This window comes from Nycticebus coucang, chromosome 1, assembly GCF_027406575.1.
Source record: "Nycticebus coucang isolate mNycCou1 chromosome 1, mNycCou1.pri, whole genome shotgun sequence".
Lineage (NCBI taxonomy): Eukaryota > Metazoa > Chordata > Mammalia > Primates > Lorisidae > Nycticebus > Nycticebus coucang.
In genome coordinates this window covers 124,947,362-124,965,618 of record NC_069780.1, presented here as the reverse complement: position 1 = coordinate 124,965,618, position 18,257 = coordinate 124,947,362, and the positions used below count along the sequence as shown (strand labels likewise).

Genomic DNA, 18,257 nt, shown 5'->3' with positions numbered 1-18,257 from the left:
TTGCCCAGTCCAGCTCCAAACTATTCACGGTTTGGCAAACCTTTTCGTAAATATCCTCTCCTGTAGTTGTTCCTTTGATACTTTGCAGTGCAGCAAGCTCTTCTGTGACTTTGAAATAGTCATTCGTACCACAAATAAAAATTAGAAGTTGTGCAGAATCACGAACATCATTACTTTCATCAAGTGCCAAGGAAAAATAGGAAAGGTTTTTTGCGGAGTTTTGCAAATGCTGATGAAAATTGTCCCCCATTTCTTCAATCCTTCGTGTAATTGAGGGTCCTGAAAGACTCAATGTGCTAAATAAATCGGCCTTCTCTGGACACATCTCTTTGGCAACAGAAAAAAGGCATTCTTTAATAAATTCTCCCTCCATGAATGGTCTGCCAGTGCATGCTATTATCTTGGCAACTTGAAAACTTGCTCACAGTGATGAAGTATTTAGCTGTTTCTGCTTCACAAAAGTATTTTGCTGAGTTGTCAATGTATATTTCAGTTTTAATATTTTTATCTTTTCTCACTTCTCCAAGCAAACTATCGTATTTATCTTTATGTTGAGTTTGATAATGTCAACACAAATTGTATTCTTTGAACACAGACATTATATTATGGCATATCAAACACACAGCTCCTTCCTTGTACTGCATGAAAAAGTAATCATAAGTCCACTGTTCTTTGAATATCCTACACTCCAAGTCAATTTTTCTCTTTCTTGATATCATTGTTTCCTAGGGATTCCAAATTGCTATTAGTAAAATATATATATATTTTATATATATACAGCACACCAAAAACAATATAGCAGCAATAACTTTGCTCACACAGATACATATAGACTGCACTGCTCATCAATGCACTCTGATCAGTGCCCATGAGTGCAGTCTGATCAGTGTCCATCAATGCAGCCTTGCCAGTCCACATCATATCAGCCTCGCCAGTGCCCATATGGTGGAACTTCGCTTTTACCTCAGGCTCACACTGGTGTGGTGCGGGAACAGGCACGATTATAGAGCCAGTTCCTCCACCACCTTTCCAGTTCACACTACCCTGTGTGAACTGCACTGCAATCTGTGAACTTTCACAGGAATCTGATCACATGGGTAAGAAGACCCAGGTGATCAGATTCCACTGCAGGAAAAAAGAAGGCACGTATGCCTTTTTTCTTCCAAATCTAATGCGATTTCAGCCATACAAGCATATGGCTGAACTCGCACTGCTCAGAGATTGCAACAGTGTGAACCGGGGCTTACACAGCACACAACATAGAACATCATACACAACTGAATAGCAATCAGAATATAAATGCACTTACTGGCAATTAAATTGGGTTTCCTACTCCTCAGCTGTCTGCAGAGCTGGATTAAGTTCCCATGGGGCCATGGGCAGATTACCAGTTTGGGGCCCCCATGCGATAACACTGAGTACTGACCATTTGCATTAACACTGACCACTGACCATTTGCAACAACACTGACTGCTGACAATTTGCATTAATACTGAGCGCTAACAATTTGCATTAACACTGAGCACTTACAATTATCATAACCACTGAGCACTGACTATTTTCATTACCTCTGAGCTCTGACCATTTGCATTACCTCTGAGTGCTGACAATTTGCATTAGCACTGAGCACTGACTATTTGTGTTATCACTGTGATGCAACACCCCTAGAAACTACCCCCAACCAACTAACCAACTTAAAAAAAAAAAGGCTTTCCTAACTTCAAAAAAAGGCTCTTCTAACTTCAAAAAAAGGTACCCCCATGTGCAAAAACCAAGACCTCCTAACTTCAGGAAAAAAAGGCCCCCCTTAACTGCAAATAAAAGACCCTACTAACTGCAAAATTAAAAAAAAAAAAAGACCTCATAACTTCAAAAAAAAAAAATCCTAACTTGTTCTTACCTCCGTCCTTAGGCAGCAGCAGGCTCTGCACAGGCAACCTGGTGACTTCTCCGATTACACCAGAGACTGAGATGAGGAGTCAAGAGATAGAGAGAAGGAGGGGCAGGGAGAGACAGAGAGAAGGAGCAGAGTCGTAGAGTTGGTGCACATTCCACACGTGCGCACTGCAGCCCAGGACAAGTCGGCTACTAAGCAGGACAGGCAGCTGTGGCAAAAACACCTGGCGGGCCAGATAAATGTCCTCGGCGGGCCACAAGTGGCCCATGGGCCATAGTTTGAGGACCCGTGCTCCTAGACCCTTCTTTAGTGCTGTGACGTACTGTATATGCAAGAGTGTGGGGGGGAGAGAGGGAGAGACAGAGAGACAGAGGGAGAAGTAGGTAAGCTTCAAAATATGACTTACAAAAAGATGAACTTTAGGGTGGCGCCTGTGGCTTAAAGGAGTAGGGTCCCAACCCCATATACTGGAGGTGGTGGTGGGTTCAAACCCAGCCCTGGTCAAAAACTGCAAAAAAAAAAAAAAAAAAAAAAAATAGATGAACTTTAACTTTATGTGCTATCTATGAAAATTCTGTTTTTTTTTTTTTTTATGTTCTCATTTAGAAGCCAGGAGAGAAGAAAAGAAACCAAGAGACTCAAAACAGAGTATCTGACCCTTTCAGAGAACCAGTGCCCATTGATTATTCTGTGTAGTTATTCAATCAAGTTAAGAAATTATAAAATCTCAGTGAAATTTGGATTTTTTAGAGAAAGTGGTCTCGCTCTGTTGCCCAGGCTGGTCTTGAGTGATCTCTCTGCCCTCCCCTTCCCTCTAGTGATCCTCCCACCTCCACTTCCCAATGCATGGAGCATGAGCCCCATTAGTCAAAAGAATTTGCCAGGGTTTGGGCATTGTGAAGAAGGACTAGTTACTGATGAGGTTTGGTAAGAACAGTGGCCCCATCTTTGGTTCAGGGATGGATTTGCTTCTCTGTATATTGCATAGAGAACCACCTGGGATAAGGTGGCCACACAGCAGTGGCTGATACTGGATGGCCGAGCTTCCTTTCTTTAACTGAAAGCAGTACTTGAAGCTGAACCCAAGGAAACTTTTTAAAGCAAAGAAGAAAACAAAAATTCCTGGTTTATTTCTAAGTCTTATTTATTACCATAAAAAAATACCTTTCAAATATTAGCAAAAAGGCAGCTGTGTAAGGAAAAGGTCAATTAGTTATATTTCATTTTTATTATCAGTTTGTTTTGTTTATTCTTACCATGCTGGTTATCTGCTGAGATATTAGGGCCATTGGTCATTGCTGTGTGATGTGTATTTTAAAAGATGAAAGATCATCTGCTATCTCTGAAGGACAGTTGGACCTCATAGACCCTCCATAGTCAGAGATTCACCTTGAATGGATATAAACCCTGTCTGAATTTAGTAGATTATTGATAATCTACAAAAGCAGAGACCTCTCCCCACTCAACATTTCCCTCCACTGTGGGTTTGTTAATTGAATTAAATTGGAGCCTTGCAAAGAGGTAGGTAAGAGAGAAATAGATATAGAATAGCTCTCCAGCCAGTCTAAGTGAGCTGCAGGAGACCTTCAGGATGGGGCTTCTTTTTCTGTGAATGTGAAACAGAAGTAAATTATTTATTTATTTATTTATTTATTTTAATGATGATGATGATTATTATTTTTTAGAGACAGAGTCTCACTCTGTCACCCTCAGTAGAGTGCCGGTGCCTCACAGCTCACAGCAGCCTCCGACTCCTGAGCTTAGGCAATTCTCTTGCCTCAGCCTCCCGAGTAGCTGGGACTACAGGCTCCTACCACAACGCCTGGCTATTTTTTGTTGCAGTTTGGCCAGGGCCGGGTTCAAACCCGCCACCCTCGGTATATGGGACCGGTGCCCTACTCACTGAGCCACAGGCACCACCCTAGAAGTAAATTTTTAACAATAAAGTACAGATTATTTAGAACAAAATAATCTAAGCATATAGTTTGACAGACTTTGATGAATAACTGATCTACTCTGACCTTTCCCCCCACAATGTTAAGATTGGTTCATATCGAGTCATCTGGTTTGTGGACACAATTTTCATGCAAAAGAACCATATGTATTAGCTGTTGGATTTTATCCAGTAGTTTTTTTTCCTTATCATTTTATTATTTTGGCAACTGATATGCTTGAACTCAATTAGGTGGAAAAGAAACAGAAAACAATAACTAAAAAGTGACTGAATCCAATTAATTGAAATGGTTGTCTTTTTGGCATGATTCTGTAGAGCTGAGAGCTAGTCATTTAACTGGAACTCTAAAAATAATTTTTATCATACAATATACAGCATTAAGCAGTTTCCCACGAAGAGAAAATGATTATCTCTTAATGAAATGCAAGAAAAAAAATTTACATCTGAATTGGCTTTCCTGTCCATCAACTGTTTGAGTTGTGTCTCATAATTTTCTCTGCCAGCAGGAGAGAGTGAAAGTACAAAGTAATTTTTGAGTTCTCTTTCAGGTATAGTAGTGATCTAATACTTGTCCTTGGGAAGACAATAAGAGTTTAGGGTTTGCCCAGTGGTTATGGTCTCAGCCACATACACCGAGGCTGGCAGGTTCAAACCCAGCCCGGGCCAGCTAAAAAAAAAAACAATGACAACTGCAACAACAACAAAAAATAGCCAGGTGTTACAGCAGGAGCCTGTAGTCCCAGCTACTTGGGAGGCTGAATCAAGAGAATCGCTTAAGCCCAACAGTTGGAGGTTGCTGTAAGCTGTGACGCCATGGGACTCTATCGAGTGTGACATAATGAAACTATCTCAAAAAATAAAAAAAACGAGTTCAGGGTTTAGAGTGGGGAATTTGAGTCTCTGAGGCATAGAAAAATGTGCAGAAGCATGGTCAGCATTTATTTTTGTCTAAGGGGTTAAAACAAATTCCCTAAGCCTTGCTGGCTTTTTGGAATAATTCTTAGTTTGCTTATCTGGCCCTAGGAGAGGGTTGGTCCAGGGTAGATCACCCAGGAAGTTTGTTTATAATTCCAAGTGAAGGGGAAAAAATCCACGTGGAAGGTGGTGAGTTTTTCTTTGCTCATTCCAAGAATTTATATTTCTATGTGTGTGAGACACCGTATTGTGAGTCTATTATATATATCTTCCTATAACTCAAAATTGATTCCCTGAGGAGGGATTTTTTCTTAACATTGAACTTTAGTGGAAAAAAAGCTACATTACTGAACCTAAAGTCAAAGATTTATGTTTTATATTCCTTTTCCCTGTAAGTAATATTAAATAAGGCTGTAAAGATTTCAGGAGGAAACAAAGAAAATTGTTCAGAAAACTGGAGTTTTCTTTGCTAAGTCAGTTTGGCAATAACATGGAGCAAAATAAAAGCATCCAGCCAAGATAAATCTGCACAATGGAGCTATCAGATATGAGGTAATAGTGCGGCATGCCTGTGGGTATCGGGCATTCTTGTAAAAACCACAGAGCTGAAATTTGGTCCTGCACCATTAAGGCACAGCTCTGCCAAGCAACAACAGGAACACACGTTTTAAATCATTGCTGTGAGCCGAATGTAATTCTCACCAAAGACAATTAAATCTTTTACCAGAGGTCTGCATCTGGGCCGTTTGAGCTCAGAGAGCCACTTGAGTAACATGGAATCCCACTCTCATTTCAGTGTGAAAATGAGATGGTTATTGTTCAGATCAGGAGGAAATGTCAGTTCCAAGAAAATACACGGCAGTCAAGTGACTTTGGTAAAATGATTTTTGTGAAGGTTAGTGTGAAAAAGGGTTAGCTAAGAAATCTGTGAGTTCTATCTGATAAATGCATGGATCATTTTATAATGCTTATGTGTAGTGATTAGAAAAATAAGTTATTCTCTCTCTAAAGAACTTAAAAATACATATATGAACATATAAAATACAATATCTCTCAATCTCTTCATATCATTCAGATATAAATGCTGTAGGAGAGAGAGCCTTTGCTTTTCGTCCTTTACACATACACACATACTCATACACATCATAGCTGTATCAAAGAATATCTGTAAAATCTGGATCATTACATATTTTAATTTAACACCTCTTTTCCTATTTCCCATTTACTTATACAGGGTAGACATAAAGTTTGTGTGCAATTTAAAATAGTTTAACATAGGAAATTGCACACGAACTTCATGTATATTTTTCAAAGACAAAATGTTTGATTTCATTTGTTTGGTTTTATCATAATCATTGAACATACGCTCCTTCTTAGAGATGGTATCTCATTTACTGCTAGTGTAAATAGTTACTTCACATACAATATTCACATCTCTGATTATTTTTTAGGGTAGAATTCTAGAAGTGGATTATTGTGGGCCAAGGGTAGGAACGTTTTTTTGAACCTCCTGTTGCGCATTGCCATTTGTTTTCCAGAAAGGTTATTTACTTCCACAGGCTCCATAACTGCTTCCCTCCTTTACACTTACTGGCTAGCAGAAAGCAATGTCTTTGATTAGGGATAGATGTCGGCAAGGAAGTATGAAACAGCCCATGTGGTTCCTTATTTCTAAATATCAGACTAGTTATTAAACAACATCAATCTGACGTAGACAGAGTCCCTGGCACTGAGGACACAGCAGTGAACAAAAGAACCCCAAATCTTGTCCTCCATGAGATTACATTCTGCTGGGGGGGAAAATGATAAGAAATAAGTAAATTATATAGGATGTTAGAATGTAGTAAGTGTTACAAAGAAAAGTAAGTCAAGCAAGGGAGATGGGACCGTGTGGGCAGAGGCAAAGAACAGAGCACATTGCACAGTTTACTCATATTATTGGAATGCTGGACTTTTTTCTGTCTTCTGCTTTCCTGTAAGAGGCTGAAAGTAAATTAGAAAATGTTGAGCTCCAAAATCCAAATTTAATATTTGAGGAACTCTGGAATATTTGACTATAGAAAGAATTGAATGCAGATTTTTGTTCATTTTCATGAATTCCTATTCTTTTGTTTTTTTACTTTTATCCTTTGTCTGTTAAAAACACTTAGTTCTGGGCAGTGCCTGTGGCTCAGTGAGTAGGGCACCAACCCCATATAGAGCCCACCGAGGGTGGCGGGTTCTAGCCCAGCCCCGCCAAACTGCAACAAAAAAATAGCCGGGTGTTGTGGTGGGCACCTGTAGTCCCAGCTACTCGGGAGGCTGAGGGAATCACCTAAGCCCAAGAGCTGAAGGTTGCTGTGAGCTACGACGTCACTGCACTCTACCGAGGGCAACAAAGTGAAACTCTGTCTCAAAAAAAAAAATTTTTTTTAAATTAAAAAAAATAAAAACATTTAGTTCTATACCAGCAACAGGTAGAACTTGACTTTTGTATCCCTGCTTTTTTGCTTATCTATTAAAAGAGAGAAGTAAACAAAAGAAAAAGAAAGGGCATGGTCGCTAGAGGGTAAGGGATGAATGAAAAGAAAAGGGAAGGAAACAAAAATAAAGGGAAAATAATGAAATAAATGGAAAGCCAGGTCAGAGCAAATGTCAATTTCTGGCTGCAGGGAGACCTGTAGTTCGAGTGTTCTCGTAACTGTGGTCTCCTCAGCACCCTTTTCAGGACTGTCTCCCTGGGGGTAACTCAACGCTACTATTTAGACTACTAGAATTATATATTTTTTCCCACCTCCTCCCTCCTTCCCTCTCTCTGCTCTTCCTTTCCCCCATCCTCCTCCGTCCTTCTCTCTGCTCTTCCCTTTTCCCACCCCCCCATCATGTCATTAATTGTCCTTAAATCAAGATTGAATACATAGGATTCATGCTTCTCCAATCTCGTGATGCTTTACTAAGAATAATGTGTTCCACTTCCATCCAGGTTAATACAAATGCTGTGAAGTCTCTATTTTTTTTAATGGCTGAATAATATTCCATGGTATACATATATCACAGCTTGCTAATCCATTCCTGGGATGGTGGGCATTTAGGCTGTTTCCACATTTTGGCAATTGTAAATTAAGCTGCAATAAACTGTCTAGTACAAGTGTCCTTATGATAAAAGGTTTTTTTCCTTCTGGATAGATGCCCGATAATGGGATTGCAGGATCAAATGGGAGGTCTAGCTTGAGTTCTTTGAGGTTTCTCCATACTTCCTTTCAAAAAGATTGTATTAGTTTGCAGTCCCACCAGCCGTGTATACAATATTAGTGTGCCGTCCCACATCCACGCCAGCAGTTTTGAAATTTTGTGATGTGGGCCATTCTCCCCAGGGTTAGATGATATCTCAGGGTGGTTTTGATTTGCATTTCTCTAATAATTAGGGATGAGGAGCATTTTTTCATGTTTGCTGGCCATTTGTCTGTCTTTTTGAGAGAAGGTTCTGTTCATCTCTCTTCCCCATTGATATATGGGATATTGGCTTTTTTCATGTGGATTAATTTAAGTTCTCTATACATTCTAGTTATTAACCTTTTGTCTGATTCAAAATATGCAAAAATCCTTTCCCATTGTGAAGGTTGTCTGTTTGCTTTGGTTGTGGTCTCCTTAGCTGTACAGAAGCTTTTCAGTTTAATTAAGTCCCATTTGTTTATTTTTGTTGTTGGAATTGCCATGGCAGTCTTCTTCATAAAGTCTTTGCCCAGACCGATATCTTCCAGTGTTTTTCCTGTGCTTTCTTTGAAGATTTTTGTCATTTCATGCCTTAAATTTAAGTCCTTTATCCGTCTTGAATCAATTTTTGTGAGTGGAGAGAGGTGTGGGTCCAGTTTCCGTTTTTTGCATGTGGATATCCAGTTCTCCCAGCACCATTTATTGAATAGGGAGTCTTTCCCCCAGTGTATGTTCTTGTTTGGTTTACCGAAGATTAGGTAGTTATAAGTTGTTAGGTTCATTTGCTGGTTTTCTATTCGATTCCAAATGTCTATGCCTCTATTTTTGTGCCAGTACCAGGCTGTCTTGACCACTATAGCCTTGTAGTATAGCCTAAAATCTGGTATGCTGATGTCCTCGGCTTTATTTTTATTACTAAGAACTGCCTTAGCTATACATATAGGGTTTTTTCTGGTTCCATACAAAACGCAGAATCCCTTTTTCCAAGTCTTGAAAGCACAATGTTGGTAAGAGGGATGGAGGGAGGGGGGTGGGGCCTTGGTGTGTGTCACACTTTATGGGGGCAAGACATGATTGTAAGAGGGACTTTACCTAACAATTGCAATCAGTGTAACCTGGCTTATTGTACCCTCAATGAATCCCCAACAATAAAAAAAAAAAAAAAAAGAAAGTACGATGTTGGTATTTTAATAGAGATGGCATTGAATCAGGAGATTGCTTTGGGAAGTATAGACATTTTAACAATGTTGATTCTTCCCAGCCATGAGCATGGTATGGTATGTTCTTCCATTTGTTAATATCCTCTGCTATTTCCTTTCTTAGGGTTTCATAATTTTCTTTATAGAGGTCCTTCACCTCTTTTGTCAGGTATATTCCTAGGTATTTCATTTTCTTTGAAACTATGGTGAAGGGAGTTGTGTCCTTAAGTAGCCTCTCATCGTGGCTGTTATTGGCGTATACAAAGGCTACTGATTGGTGGACATTGACTTTATATCCTGAGACATTACTGTATTTTTTGATGACTTCTAGGAGTCTTGTGATTGGGGTTCTCTACGTATAAGATCATGTAATGAGCAAAGAGGGACAGTTTGACCTCCCCTACTCCCATTTGGATGCCCTTTATTTCCTTGTCTTGCCTAATTGTATTGGCTAGAACTTCCAGCACTACGTTGAATAGTAATGGTGACAGAGGACAACCTTGTCTGATTCAAGTTCTAAGTGGAAAAGCTTTCCGTTTAACTCCAATCAGTAAGATATTAACTGTGGGTTTGTCATAGATAGCTTCGATCAGTTTAAGAAATGTGCTGCCTATGCCTATACTCTTCTAATTAGAAAAGGATGCTGGATTTTATCAAATGCTTTTCTGCATCTATTGAGAGGATCATATGGCATTGTTTTTGCTTCTGTTGATATAGTGAATGATGTTTACTGACTTGCGTATATTAAACCATCTTTGCATCCCTGGGATGAAACCTACTTGATCATGATATAAGACTTTTTTGATGATAAGCTGTAATCTATTGGCTAGGATTTTGTCGAGATTTTTTTGCATCTATATTCATTAGTGAAATTGGTCTGAAGTTCTCTATTTTAGTTGGTCTTTTCCTGGTTTTGGTATCAGGGTTTGCTTCGTAGAACATGTTGGGGAAGATTCTTTCCTCCTCAATTTTTTGGAATAATTTCTGCAGTATGGGAATAAGCTCTTCTTTGAAGGTTTGATAGAATTCTGGTGTGAAGCCATCCGGACCAGGGCATTTTTTGTTGGGAGATTTTTAATTGTTTCTTTGATCTCAGTGCTTGAAATTGGCCTCTTCAGGAGATTTATTAATTCCGGGCTAAGTCTAGAGAGAGGGTGAGAGTCCGAATATTGATCCATTTCCTTCACATTGTCAAATTTCTGGGCATAGAGTTACTGGTAATATTCAGAGATAATCTCTTGTATCTCTGTGGCATCAGTTGTTATTTCCCCTTTATCATTTCTGATTGAGGTTATTAGAGATTTTACTTTATCATGGTGAAGATTAGAAAAGCTGAAAATTTGTTACACTCTAGTCACAGCTATATAAAATCATATGTGTATATAAGGGTTAGGTGGAACTATGTTAGATTATAGTGATACGATTATGATTTTTTTTAGTTGTACCTCCATTAATTTGATATTGAATTAGCAATAACATGATGAAATTTCTTACATTGAGAGTTGAGTATGCGCTGTGGAATCTAGGATAACTAGAACAAAATTTCTCAGTGACATTTCATTGCTAAAAAAATAGATATTTGTTGAATAAAGACTTTGAGGCACATATATTTTTCACTCAGAGTTGAATGGTCTTTTTCTTGACCATCAAAATAACTTAAAATATGTTGTGATATAATCCTACTGCTGTTCTTATGTTACTCTTGATGAGCAAGTCATAATCTCCTCCCTCCATTTTTACAGCAATATGAGAACTGGCGGCCCAACCAGCCAGACAGCTTCTTTTCTGCTGGAGAAGATTGTGTTGTAATTATTTGGCATGAGAATGGCCAGTGGAATGATGTTCCCTGCAATTACCATCTCACCTATACTTGCAAGAAAGGAACAGGTAATGATTATCCCATTAATAACGTACACTTACTCTGCATTTCAATTATCATGAGAATTCCAGAGCAATAAGTTTAATTCTTTGAGACACAAGTTGAGTATGTCTTGTTACTGGGAATATTTCACTCTTTCAATACAATTGAAAAGTTTGTTTTCCGTAATATTCTCATCTTAGATTTCAGGCGCTTAAGATAACAATGTGGCATTAAGGTAGGAAGACTGCCTGATAATATCTTTAAGAATAACAACTGCCAGCTAGCAGGCCTATAGAGTTTTTTTTTTTGATGAGGAGAACATTTTTAAAAAATTAGTTGTCCGTAGTTAAGAATTGGAGTATACTACAACATAATATGGATTTATTGCTTTTTTGAAAAATGAGAAGAGCTGGTTCCACTTAACCCAGGTTCAAAATTATCAGTGGCAAATCACTCTTTTTGGCCGGGGCTGGGTTTGAACCCACCACCTCTGGTATATGGGGCCGGTGCTCTACTCCTTTGAGCCACAGGTGCCGCCCCACAAATCACTCTTCCCTGTGGTCCCCACTGTGTGCCATCCTCACTCACTCCTTCTGCTGTTAGTGGGTTTGGGTCATAATCCCGAAAGATAGTATGTGAATATATAATCCCAAATGTTGAAATCCCAGAAGATCAAAATCCTAAAGCTATAATTCTAGAAAAAGTAATTATAAAAAGTTCTTTAAAAGACATTTATTTACCTATTATAAAGGGAATTTGTTGGGAAAACTTACAAAAACATGATAGAACACTTCAATAGACCCCTTTACACAACAGAATAAGCAACGATAACATACACATTTTTGCAAGCATGAACACTCAGATACCATTGAAAGTTGCATGGGCATAACAAACTATGTTCAGATGGATCAGTGTGTATCACGATGGTTGGTAATTGTGTGCACCCAGCTTTGTAACTGCAGTCATCTGAAATACCATGACTGACAACTTAGTCTTTTGACTAGATCAGTCAAAAATTGAGATAGGTTCTACCTAACATGATGCAACTATCCTGTGTACAAAAGAAAACTCACAAATCTCTTCCCTAGAATTTGGTTTTCAGGATTTCAACATCTGAGATTATAGTCTTTTGGGATTAAGATTTGGGGGATTTTAGATTTTAGGGATTTTGGTCTTTGGAATTTTAACATTTGGGATTATAGGTGTTCAAGATTGTATCTTTTGGGATTATGAACAGCACTGGTTTTTGCTAACTGCCAGGTCTCTGTGAGCAGTTGAGGTTTTTAATCATTTCCTTAGAAGCATCTTTTATGCTTAAAAAACATAGAACACAAGTGCCATCCTACATCTGTGGATGAATATCTGCAAGATATGATAAAATAAAAATATTTGCAATATAAATCCCACGAGAATCGTTCAGTTATCATTAAATACATAACACTTAAAAACTAATTGTAAAAAATATGTTGCATTTATCTTTGGCCAATATGTTTGAATTTCTAATGCATGCTATATATAGACTTATTCCCTAAACAAATAGAAATTCTGTACATTTCTTAAACGTGTTTGCAATTGATAATTGTGTTAAAACACGAATATCCAGTCCCTAGACTCAGAGTTTTACTTACCTAAAATAAAAGTACAAAGTAGAAGTGTGAAATAGAAGCCTATTTGATTTATTTGTCTCTGAATAGAAAAATAGTAAATCTAAAAGTATGTATGCAATCTATAAATATTTCAAGAAGACTTAAACACCAAGAATGAGAAACTCTCCTAAAAGAATGAAAATACTAAGATACACAAAGCCATAGTCTCCGATGAAACTCAGCTATTAGCAAACTCAGCTGTTACTCTGCCATTTTCTCACACAAGTAGAACTTACTCTCAATACCTTTTCTATGTGAGAAGCTTTGCTGACAATGTGCCTCACTTCAGCACTTCTGTGATGGGACTCATAAAAATAGCAAATCAAGTGTTTGCTATTTTTTTTTTACCAGTGTAAGAAGTCTTTAAGCTGTTTGTCTTTATCAAATGTCATGTTTGCCTTCTGAGACCTCCACGTGGTCCCTGGAGTCACGCTTTTCATTTTGTGATCTAAACATTCTTATATTTCCTGTGTTATTTTTCCTTATAGCAGGGTTTCTCAACAGCAGCACTGTTGGCATTTCGGGTTGGATAATTCTCTATCGTGGAAGTCTGTTCTGTGCATTGCAGCATGTTTAACACTCTGCCTGCCCTCTCTGTACTGAACACCAGTAGCACCCTCCCGCTTCACATCTCCGCTGCATTGTGACAAGCAAAAATGGCTCTAGACGTTTACAGATGTCTCAGGAAGGTGTTGTAGGGTGAGGGGGAAGAAGAGGCAAAATTGTTCCAGTTGGGAGCCACTGCCTTGCAGTCAAAAAAAAGATTCACAAAAATAGCATTATTGTTTATATTTCCCAATGGGAAATGAGTCTTATATAACGTTGGCTCTACTTCATTAAAGAAGAAGAAGAAAATAAAACTGTTCTTGTATTTTATCTCCCTACTGGCTGGTTTTTATTTATATGCAATCAATTCTTTGCTAATCAGTTCTCTGGGGAATTTTATAAATGTTTTTAGACTTGTGTAAAAGATATTCTTTTCTCCTTTCAGGTATTTAAAACCAACAGACCTAAGTAGTTCTACATTTAATTAACTATTAAATACTTGTAGAGTATTATAATATATACAAAAGCCTTTTTTTTTTTTTTAAAGAGGACCATACATCTTTGGAGTATCCTGTGGGTTCCTCCCAATCTTATTCATTGACTCAACTCCCACCGCATAAAATGACTTATTGCCCTTTCTTTTCCTTTTAATATTATTATTAAATATTATACAAATTGTGGAGTCTTGCACATTTTGGACGTCGTGTAGGTGGACTCACACTGCATATATTCTGTGCTTCCTTTAATTTTGTTCAGCTTTATGTCTGAGGGATGTAGTCCTGTTGTGCATGTATCTACCTGTCCTTTGTTTTTGTCGTTCTACAACGTCCGTTTGTACCCATACAACATTTTATTTATCAATTTTCCTGTCAGTGGACATTTGAGTTATATTCAGTTTTTTGCTATTATAAACCATGTTGCTGTGAACATTCTTAAGCTTGTTCTTGTAGACTTTTGTGGAGTTTCTGTAGGGTGTATTTTCTAAGGGTAGAGGTGCTGAGTCATAGGACACATCTACCATCAAATTTACTGAAAAATGTCAAATTATTTTCCAAAGTGGTTGTACCAATTCACACTCCCACAAGTAATATGTGATAGATCCTGTCACTCCACATCTTCTCCAACATTTGATGTTATGGGACTTTGAAATTTTTTGCCAGTCTGGTGGGTATAAAATGTTAACTCTTGTGATTTAATTTGCATTTTTGATACTGCTCCCTGAATATTTTTTCATATACTTATAGGTCACTTATAACTCTTCTTTTGTTAGTTTCTGTTAAAATCATTCTGTTATTTTTGGAAATTGGTTGATTATCTTTTACGTATTGATTTGTAGGAGCTCCTTTTAAAGTTTGGCTGCTAATCCCTAGACAATTTTAAATGCTGCAAAGATTCTCTCCCAGTTTTTGATGAACAGAATTCTTAATTGTATTGAATTTTCCTTAATGGACTCTGAACCTTTTTATAGCTTAAGAAATTTTAACCTATGCGTTGTTTTCTACATGTCTCATAGTTTGCCTTTTGTATTTATATATTTCAACTACCTACAATTAATTTTTGATGTATTCTCTGAGGTACGGAACCAAATACTTTTTTCTCCTATGAAGACATAATCATCCAAGTGAAAAGACTACATTCACCCCACCCATTCTGCCATGTTGCTTCTGTCAAATATTGAGCATATATGTGTGGATCTGTTTCTGCTCTGTCTTCCTATCCTTGCCAATGAATTATTTTAGCTTTTTAATAAGTCTTCATATGTGAATAATTTTAGAAGAAATCTATATAATTCTTTCCTCACAATTATAAAAACAACTTCTAATTTGTCAGCGTAGCAGTACAGGGTCAAGTGTAATAAATTATCTAATTGATCATTTTTAACCTTCTGTTAAAAAATTGGTCTCAGTCTTTCTGATATTTGCTAGTATCAGACCCTAATATAGGCATTCGCTATTACAATAAAAGAAGTATACAGGTATCTAATTTGGAGTCAAGAGAAAAATATTTACAGGACTAAATATTTAAGTAATATTTGGAGGAACTAACTGTTTAAGTTAAACCTAAATTTGTTATTGCACAAAAATATAGCTGTAAACAGCCTTGTGAATATGTAAATACATTTAATTATTTAAGTTTTTAATATTAAGAGTTGACATCCAAACATTTTGGTACCAAGGTTTCTGGTAATCATTCTCCCACTGAAGATTTGTATTATTTCATGGGAGAATATGGCATGTTTCATGGGCTGTGGTCAGCCTTCTTAAATTCCATTTGGGGAAAACTATATTTAGTTCACATTTTTGTTAGAGATACATAGACAAACTTAATGAAGGTTGATTTTTTTAAATATCACTTTAAATATAAAATAAGTATATTAGTATTAAATGAAACCATAAGTTAATCAAATTCAATTGAATCAATTCTCCTAGCTTCTTGAATTTTAAAATCAAGAGGTTTCTTTTACCTTTTTTTTTTTTTTATTTCTACTACTGCAAAGTTTGGTGGTATTTAGAATTTTTCATTATAAATTTAAAGTGATGATTAAGAAATCCAAGCTATGCTCTCATTTACCCTTCTCAAGAGTTTAAGTTTATTTTTTTAATGGTAATTACAAAACTGAGGTATGAATATTATACTTCTTTCTCCCATCTCACTACATAAGATAGAAAAGAGTAAATAAATATAGATGGAACCAGAAGATGTTTTATTTATATTTAGGAATAGATGTCAATATTACAAAACCATGATGTTATTAGAAATTGTAACTTTTTCAGGGAGGTAATCGTAATAGTGAATTGTTACCAATCTATTCTTGTCTCAAGTGAAGGTGGGAATAAAAACTTAGTGGTGATAAAGGCAATACTAATAGGCCACTTGCTGGCATGAAACAAATGCTTTTTAATTTGAGATTTTTTTTTTTGTAGAGACAGAGTCTCACTGTAACGCCCTCGGTAGAGTGCCATGGCATCACACGGCTCACAGCAACCTCTAACTCTTGGGCTTACGCGATTCTCTTGCCTCAGCCTCCCGAGCAGCCGGGACTACAGGCGCCCGCCACAACGCCCGGCTATTTTTTAAATGGTTCTGCAAAATGGATAGATAAATATAAACCATTTAGCTTCATAATTTTTTTTAGAAAACACAATTTAATATGATATAATTTTAAATTCAAACAAGGCCCAAGATGCTAAATATTTGTTTTTTTCTTGAAAAATTTCAATTTCTTAATTCTAAATTAAGAATTCATCTTTGATGAAGATGCTTGGTTGGTACTGTAAATAAGAGAAAAATAAGAGATTCAGAGCAGTTGGAATACTTAGATTATTTGAAAAATAACTCAATGTGCTTTTCTTTAGTTGCTTGTGGCCAGCCCCCTGTTGTAGAAAATGCCAAGACCTTTGGAAAGATGAAACCTCGTTATGAAATCAACTCCCTGATTAGATATCACTGCAAAGATGGTTTCATTCAACGCCACCTTCCAACCATCCGGTGCCTAGGAAATGGAAGATGGGCTGTGCCTAAAATTACCTGCATGAACCGTAAGTGGTCCTTTAGAAAGAATGGACAACCGTGCTATAACAACCACTAGACACCCTCGTTTTACGGCTATGGTATCGGCAGTTGAGGGTATGGAGCAAGTAATATTGTTGTGTTTTCTTTCTTTCTTTCCTTCTTTCTTTCCTTCCATGTAGCATCTGCATACCAAAGGACTTATTCTAAGAAATACTTTAAAAATTCCTCATCAGCAAAGGACAGTGAAACAAACACATCAAAACATGAACATCGTTGGAGCCGGAGATGGCAGGAGTCCAGGCGCTGATCCCTAAAATGGCGAACGTGTGTGTTCATCATTTCAGCCAAAGTCCTAACTCCCTGTGCCTTTCCTACCACCTCGAGAAGTATTATCAATTGGTTTGGATTTTTGGATCACCGTCCAGTCACTTTGGGTTGCGGTGCTCCCAAAACGAAAGTATTGGTACTCAAAATGAAAGTATTGGTACTCAAAAAGAAAGCAAGCAAAATGAAAGAAAATAAGGGCAGAAAGCAACCATTTCCAGCCTATCTAATTCTTTTTTTAGTTTTCTACTTGCCACTGGTGCAGACCATTTCATAATGTATACCAGCCTACTGTACTATTTAAAACTCTCAATTTCAGCACCCTGGCCATGTAAATAAGATGATTTAATGTTGATTTAATCCTGTATATAAAATAAAAAGTCACAATGAGTTCGGGCATATTTAATGATGATTATGGAGCCTTAGAGGTCTTTAATCATTGGTTTGGCTGCTTTTATGTAGTTTGTTTAGGCTGGAAATGGTTCACTTGCCCTTTAGTTGTCAGCAAGACTGAGGATGGCTTTTCCTGGACAGCTAGCAAACACAGAATCCTGTAGGTCATTGCACCTGCCTCAGCTGCAGGTGCCATTTGCTGCCATGCGATGCTGAAGCTGGCCTAACGGTATCCTGATGGGACTAGGGACTCCGATGCGGAACTCTTCTTTGCTGCATTTCTTTTTCTTCACTTACAAGAAAGGCCTGAATGGAGGACTTTTCTACAACCAGGAGCATTTCTTTAGGGGTCAAAGTGCTAATTATTAACTCAACCAGGTATACTTTTTAATGGCTTTCATAACACTAACTCATAAAGTTACAGATCAACACATTTCCAATGGATATAGACCTAGGGCTCTAGAGGGTGGGGGATTGTTAAAACAACACACATGCAAAAAAAAGAAATTTTGTATATATAACCATTTTAATCTTTTATAAAGTTTTGAATGTTCATGTATGAATGCTGCAGCTGTGAAGCATACATAAATAAATGAAGTAAGCCATACTGATTTAATTTATTGGATGTTATTTTCCTCAAGACCTGAAAATTGATATAGTATGGTAGTTGTTTTTCAGTGTTAGCCTTTATGCTTTCCTCACACAGGTCGGAACTATATAATAGAGGTACTTTGTCCCTGATTAAATAATGTGATGGCTAGAAGGCATCAATTGTTTATGATGAAAAGAGTGGAAACGTGTACAGTTTTCAGCTAAC

General features: G+C 37.3%; 1 protein-coding gene across 3 annotated transcripts in view; it reads left to right on the top strand.

The window, feature by feature from the left end:
* VCAN (versican) overlaps positions 1-18,047 on the top strand; it is a 117,666-nt gene extending 99,619 nt beyond the window's left edge. For all 3 annotated transcript variants that reach the window (XM_053587119.1, XM_053587130.1, XM_053587110.1), the window contains 3 exons: positions 10,900-11,044; positions 16,567-16,749; positions 16,903-18,047. In XM_053587119.1, the coding sequence (XP_053443094.1) occupies positions 10,900-11,044; positions 16,567-16,749; positions 16,903-17,030 (456 nt within the window). In that variant the 3' untranslated portion in view covers positions 17,031-18,047. The remainder of the gene's footprint in view (positions 1-10,899; positions 11,045-16,566; positions 16,750-16,902) is intronic.
* Positions 18,048-18,257: the final 210 nt, after the last annotated feature.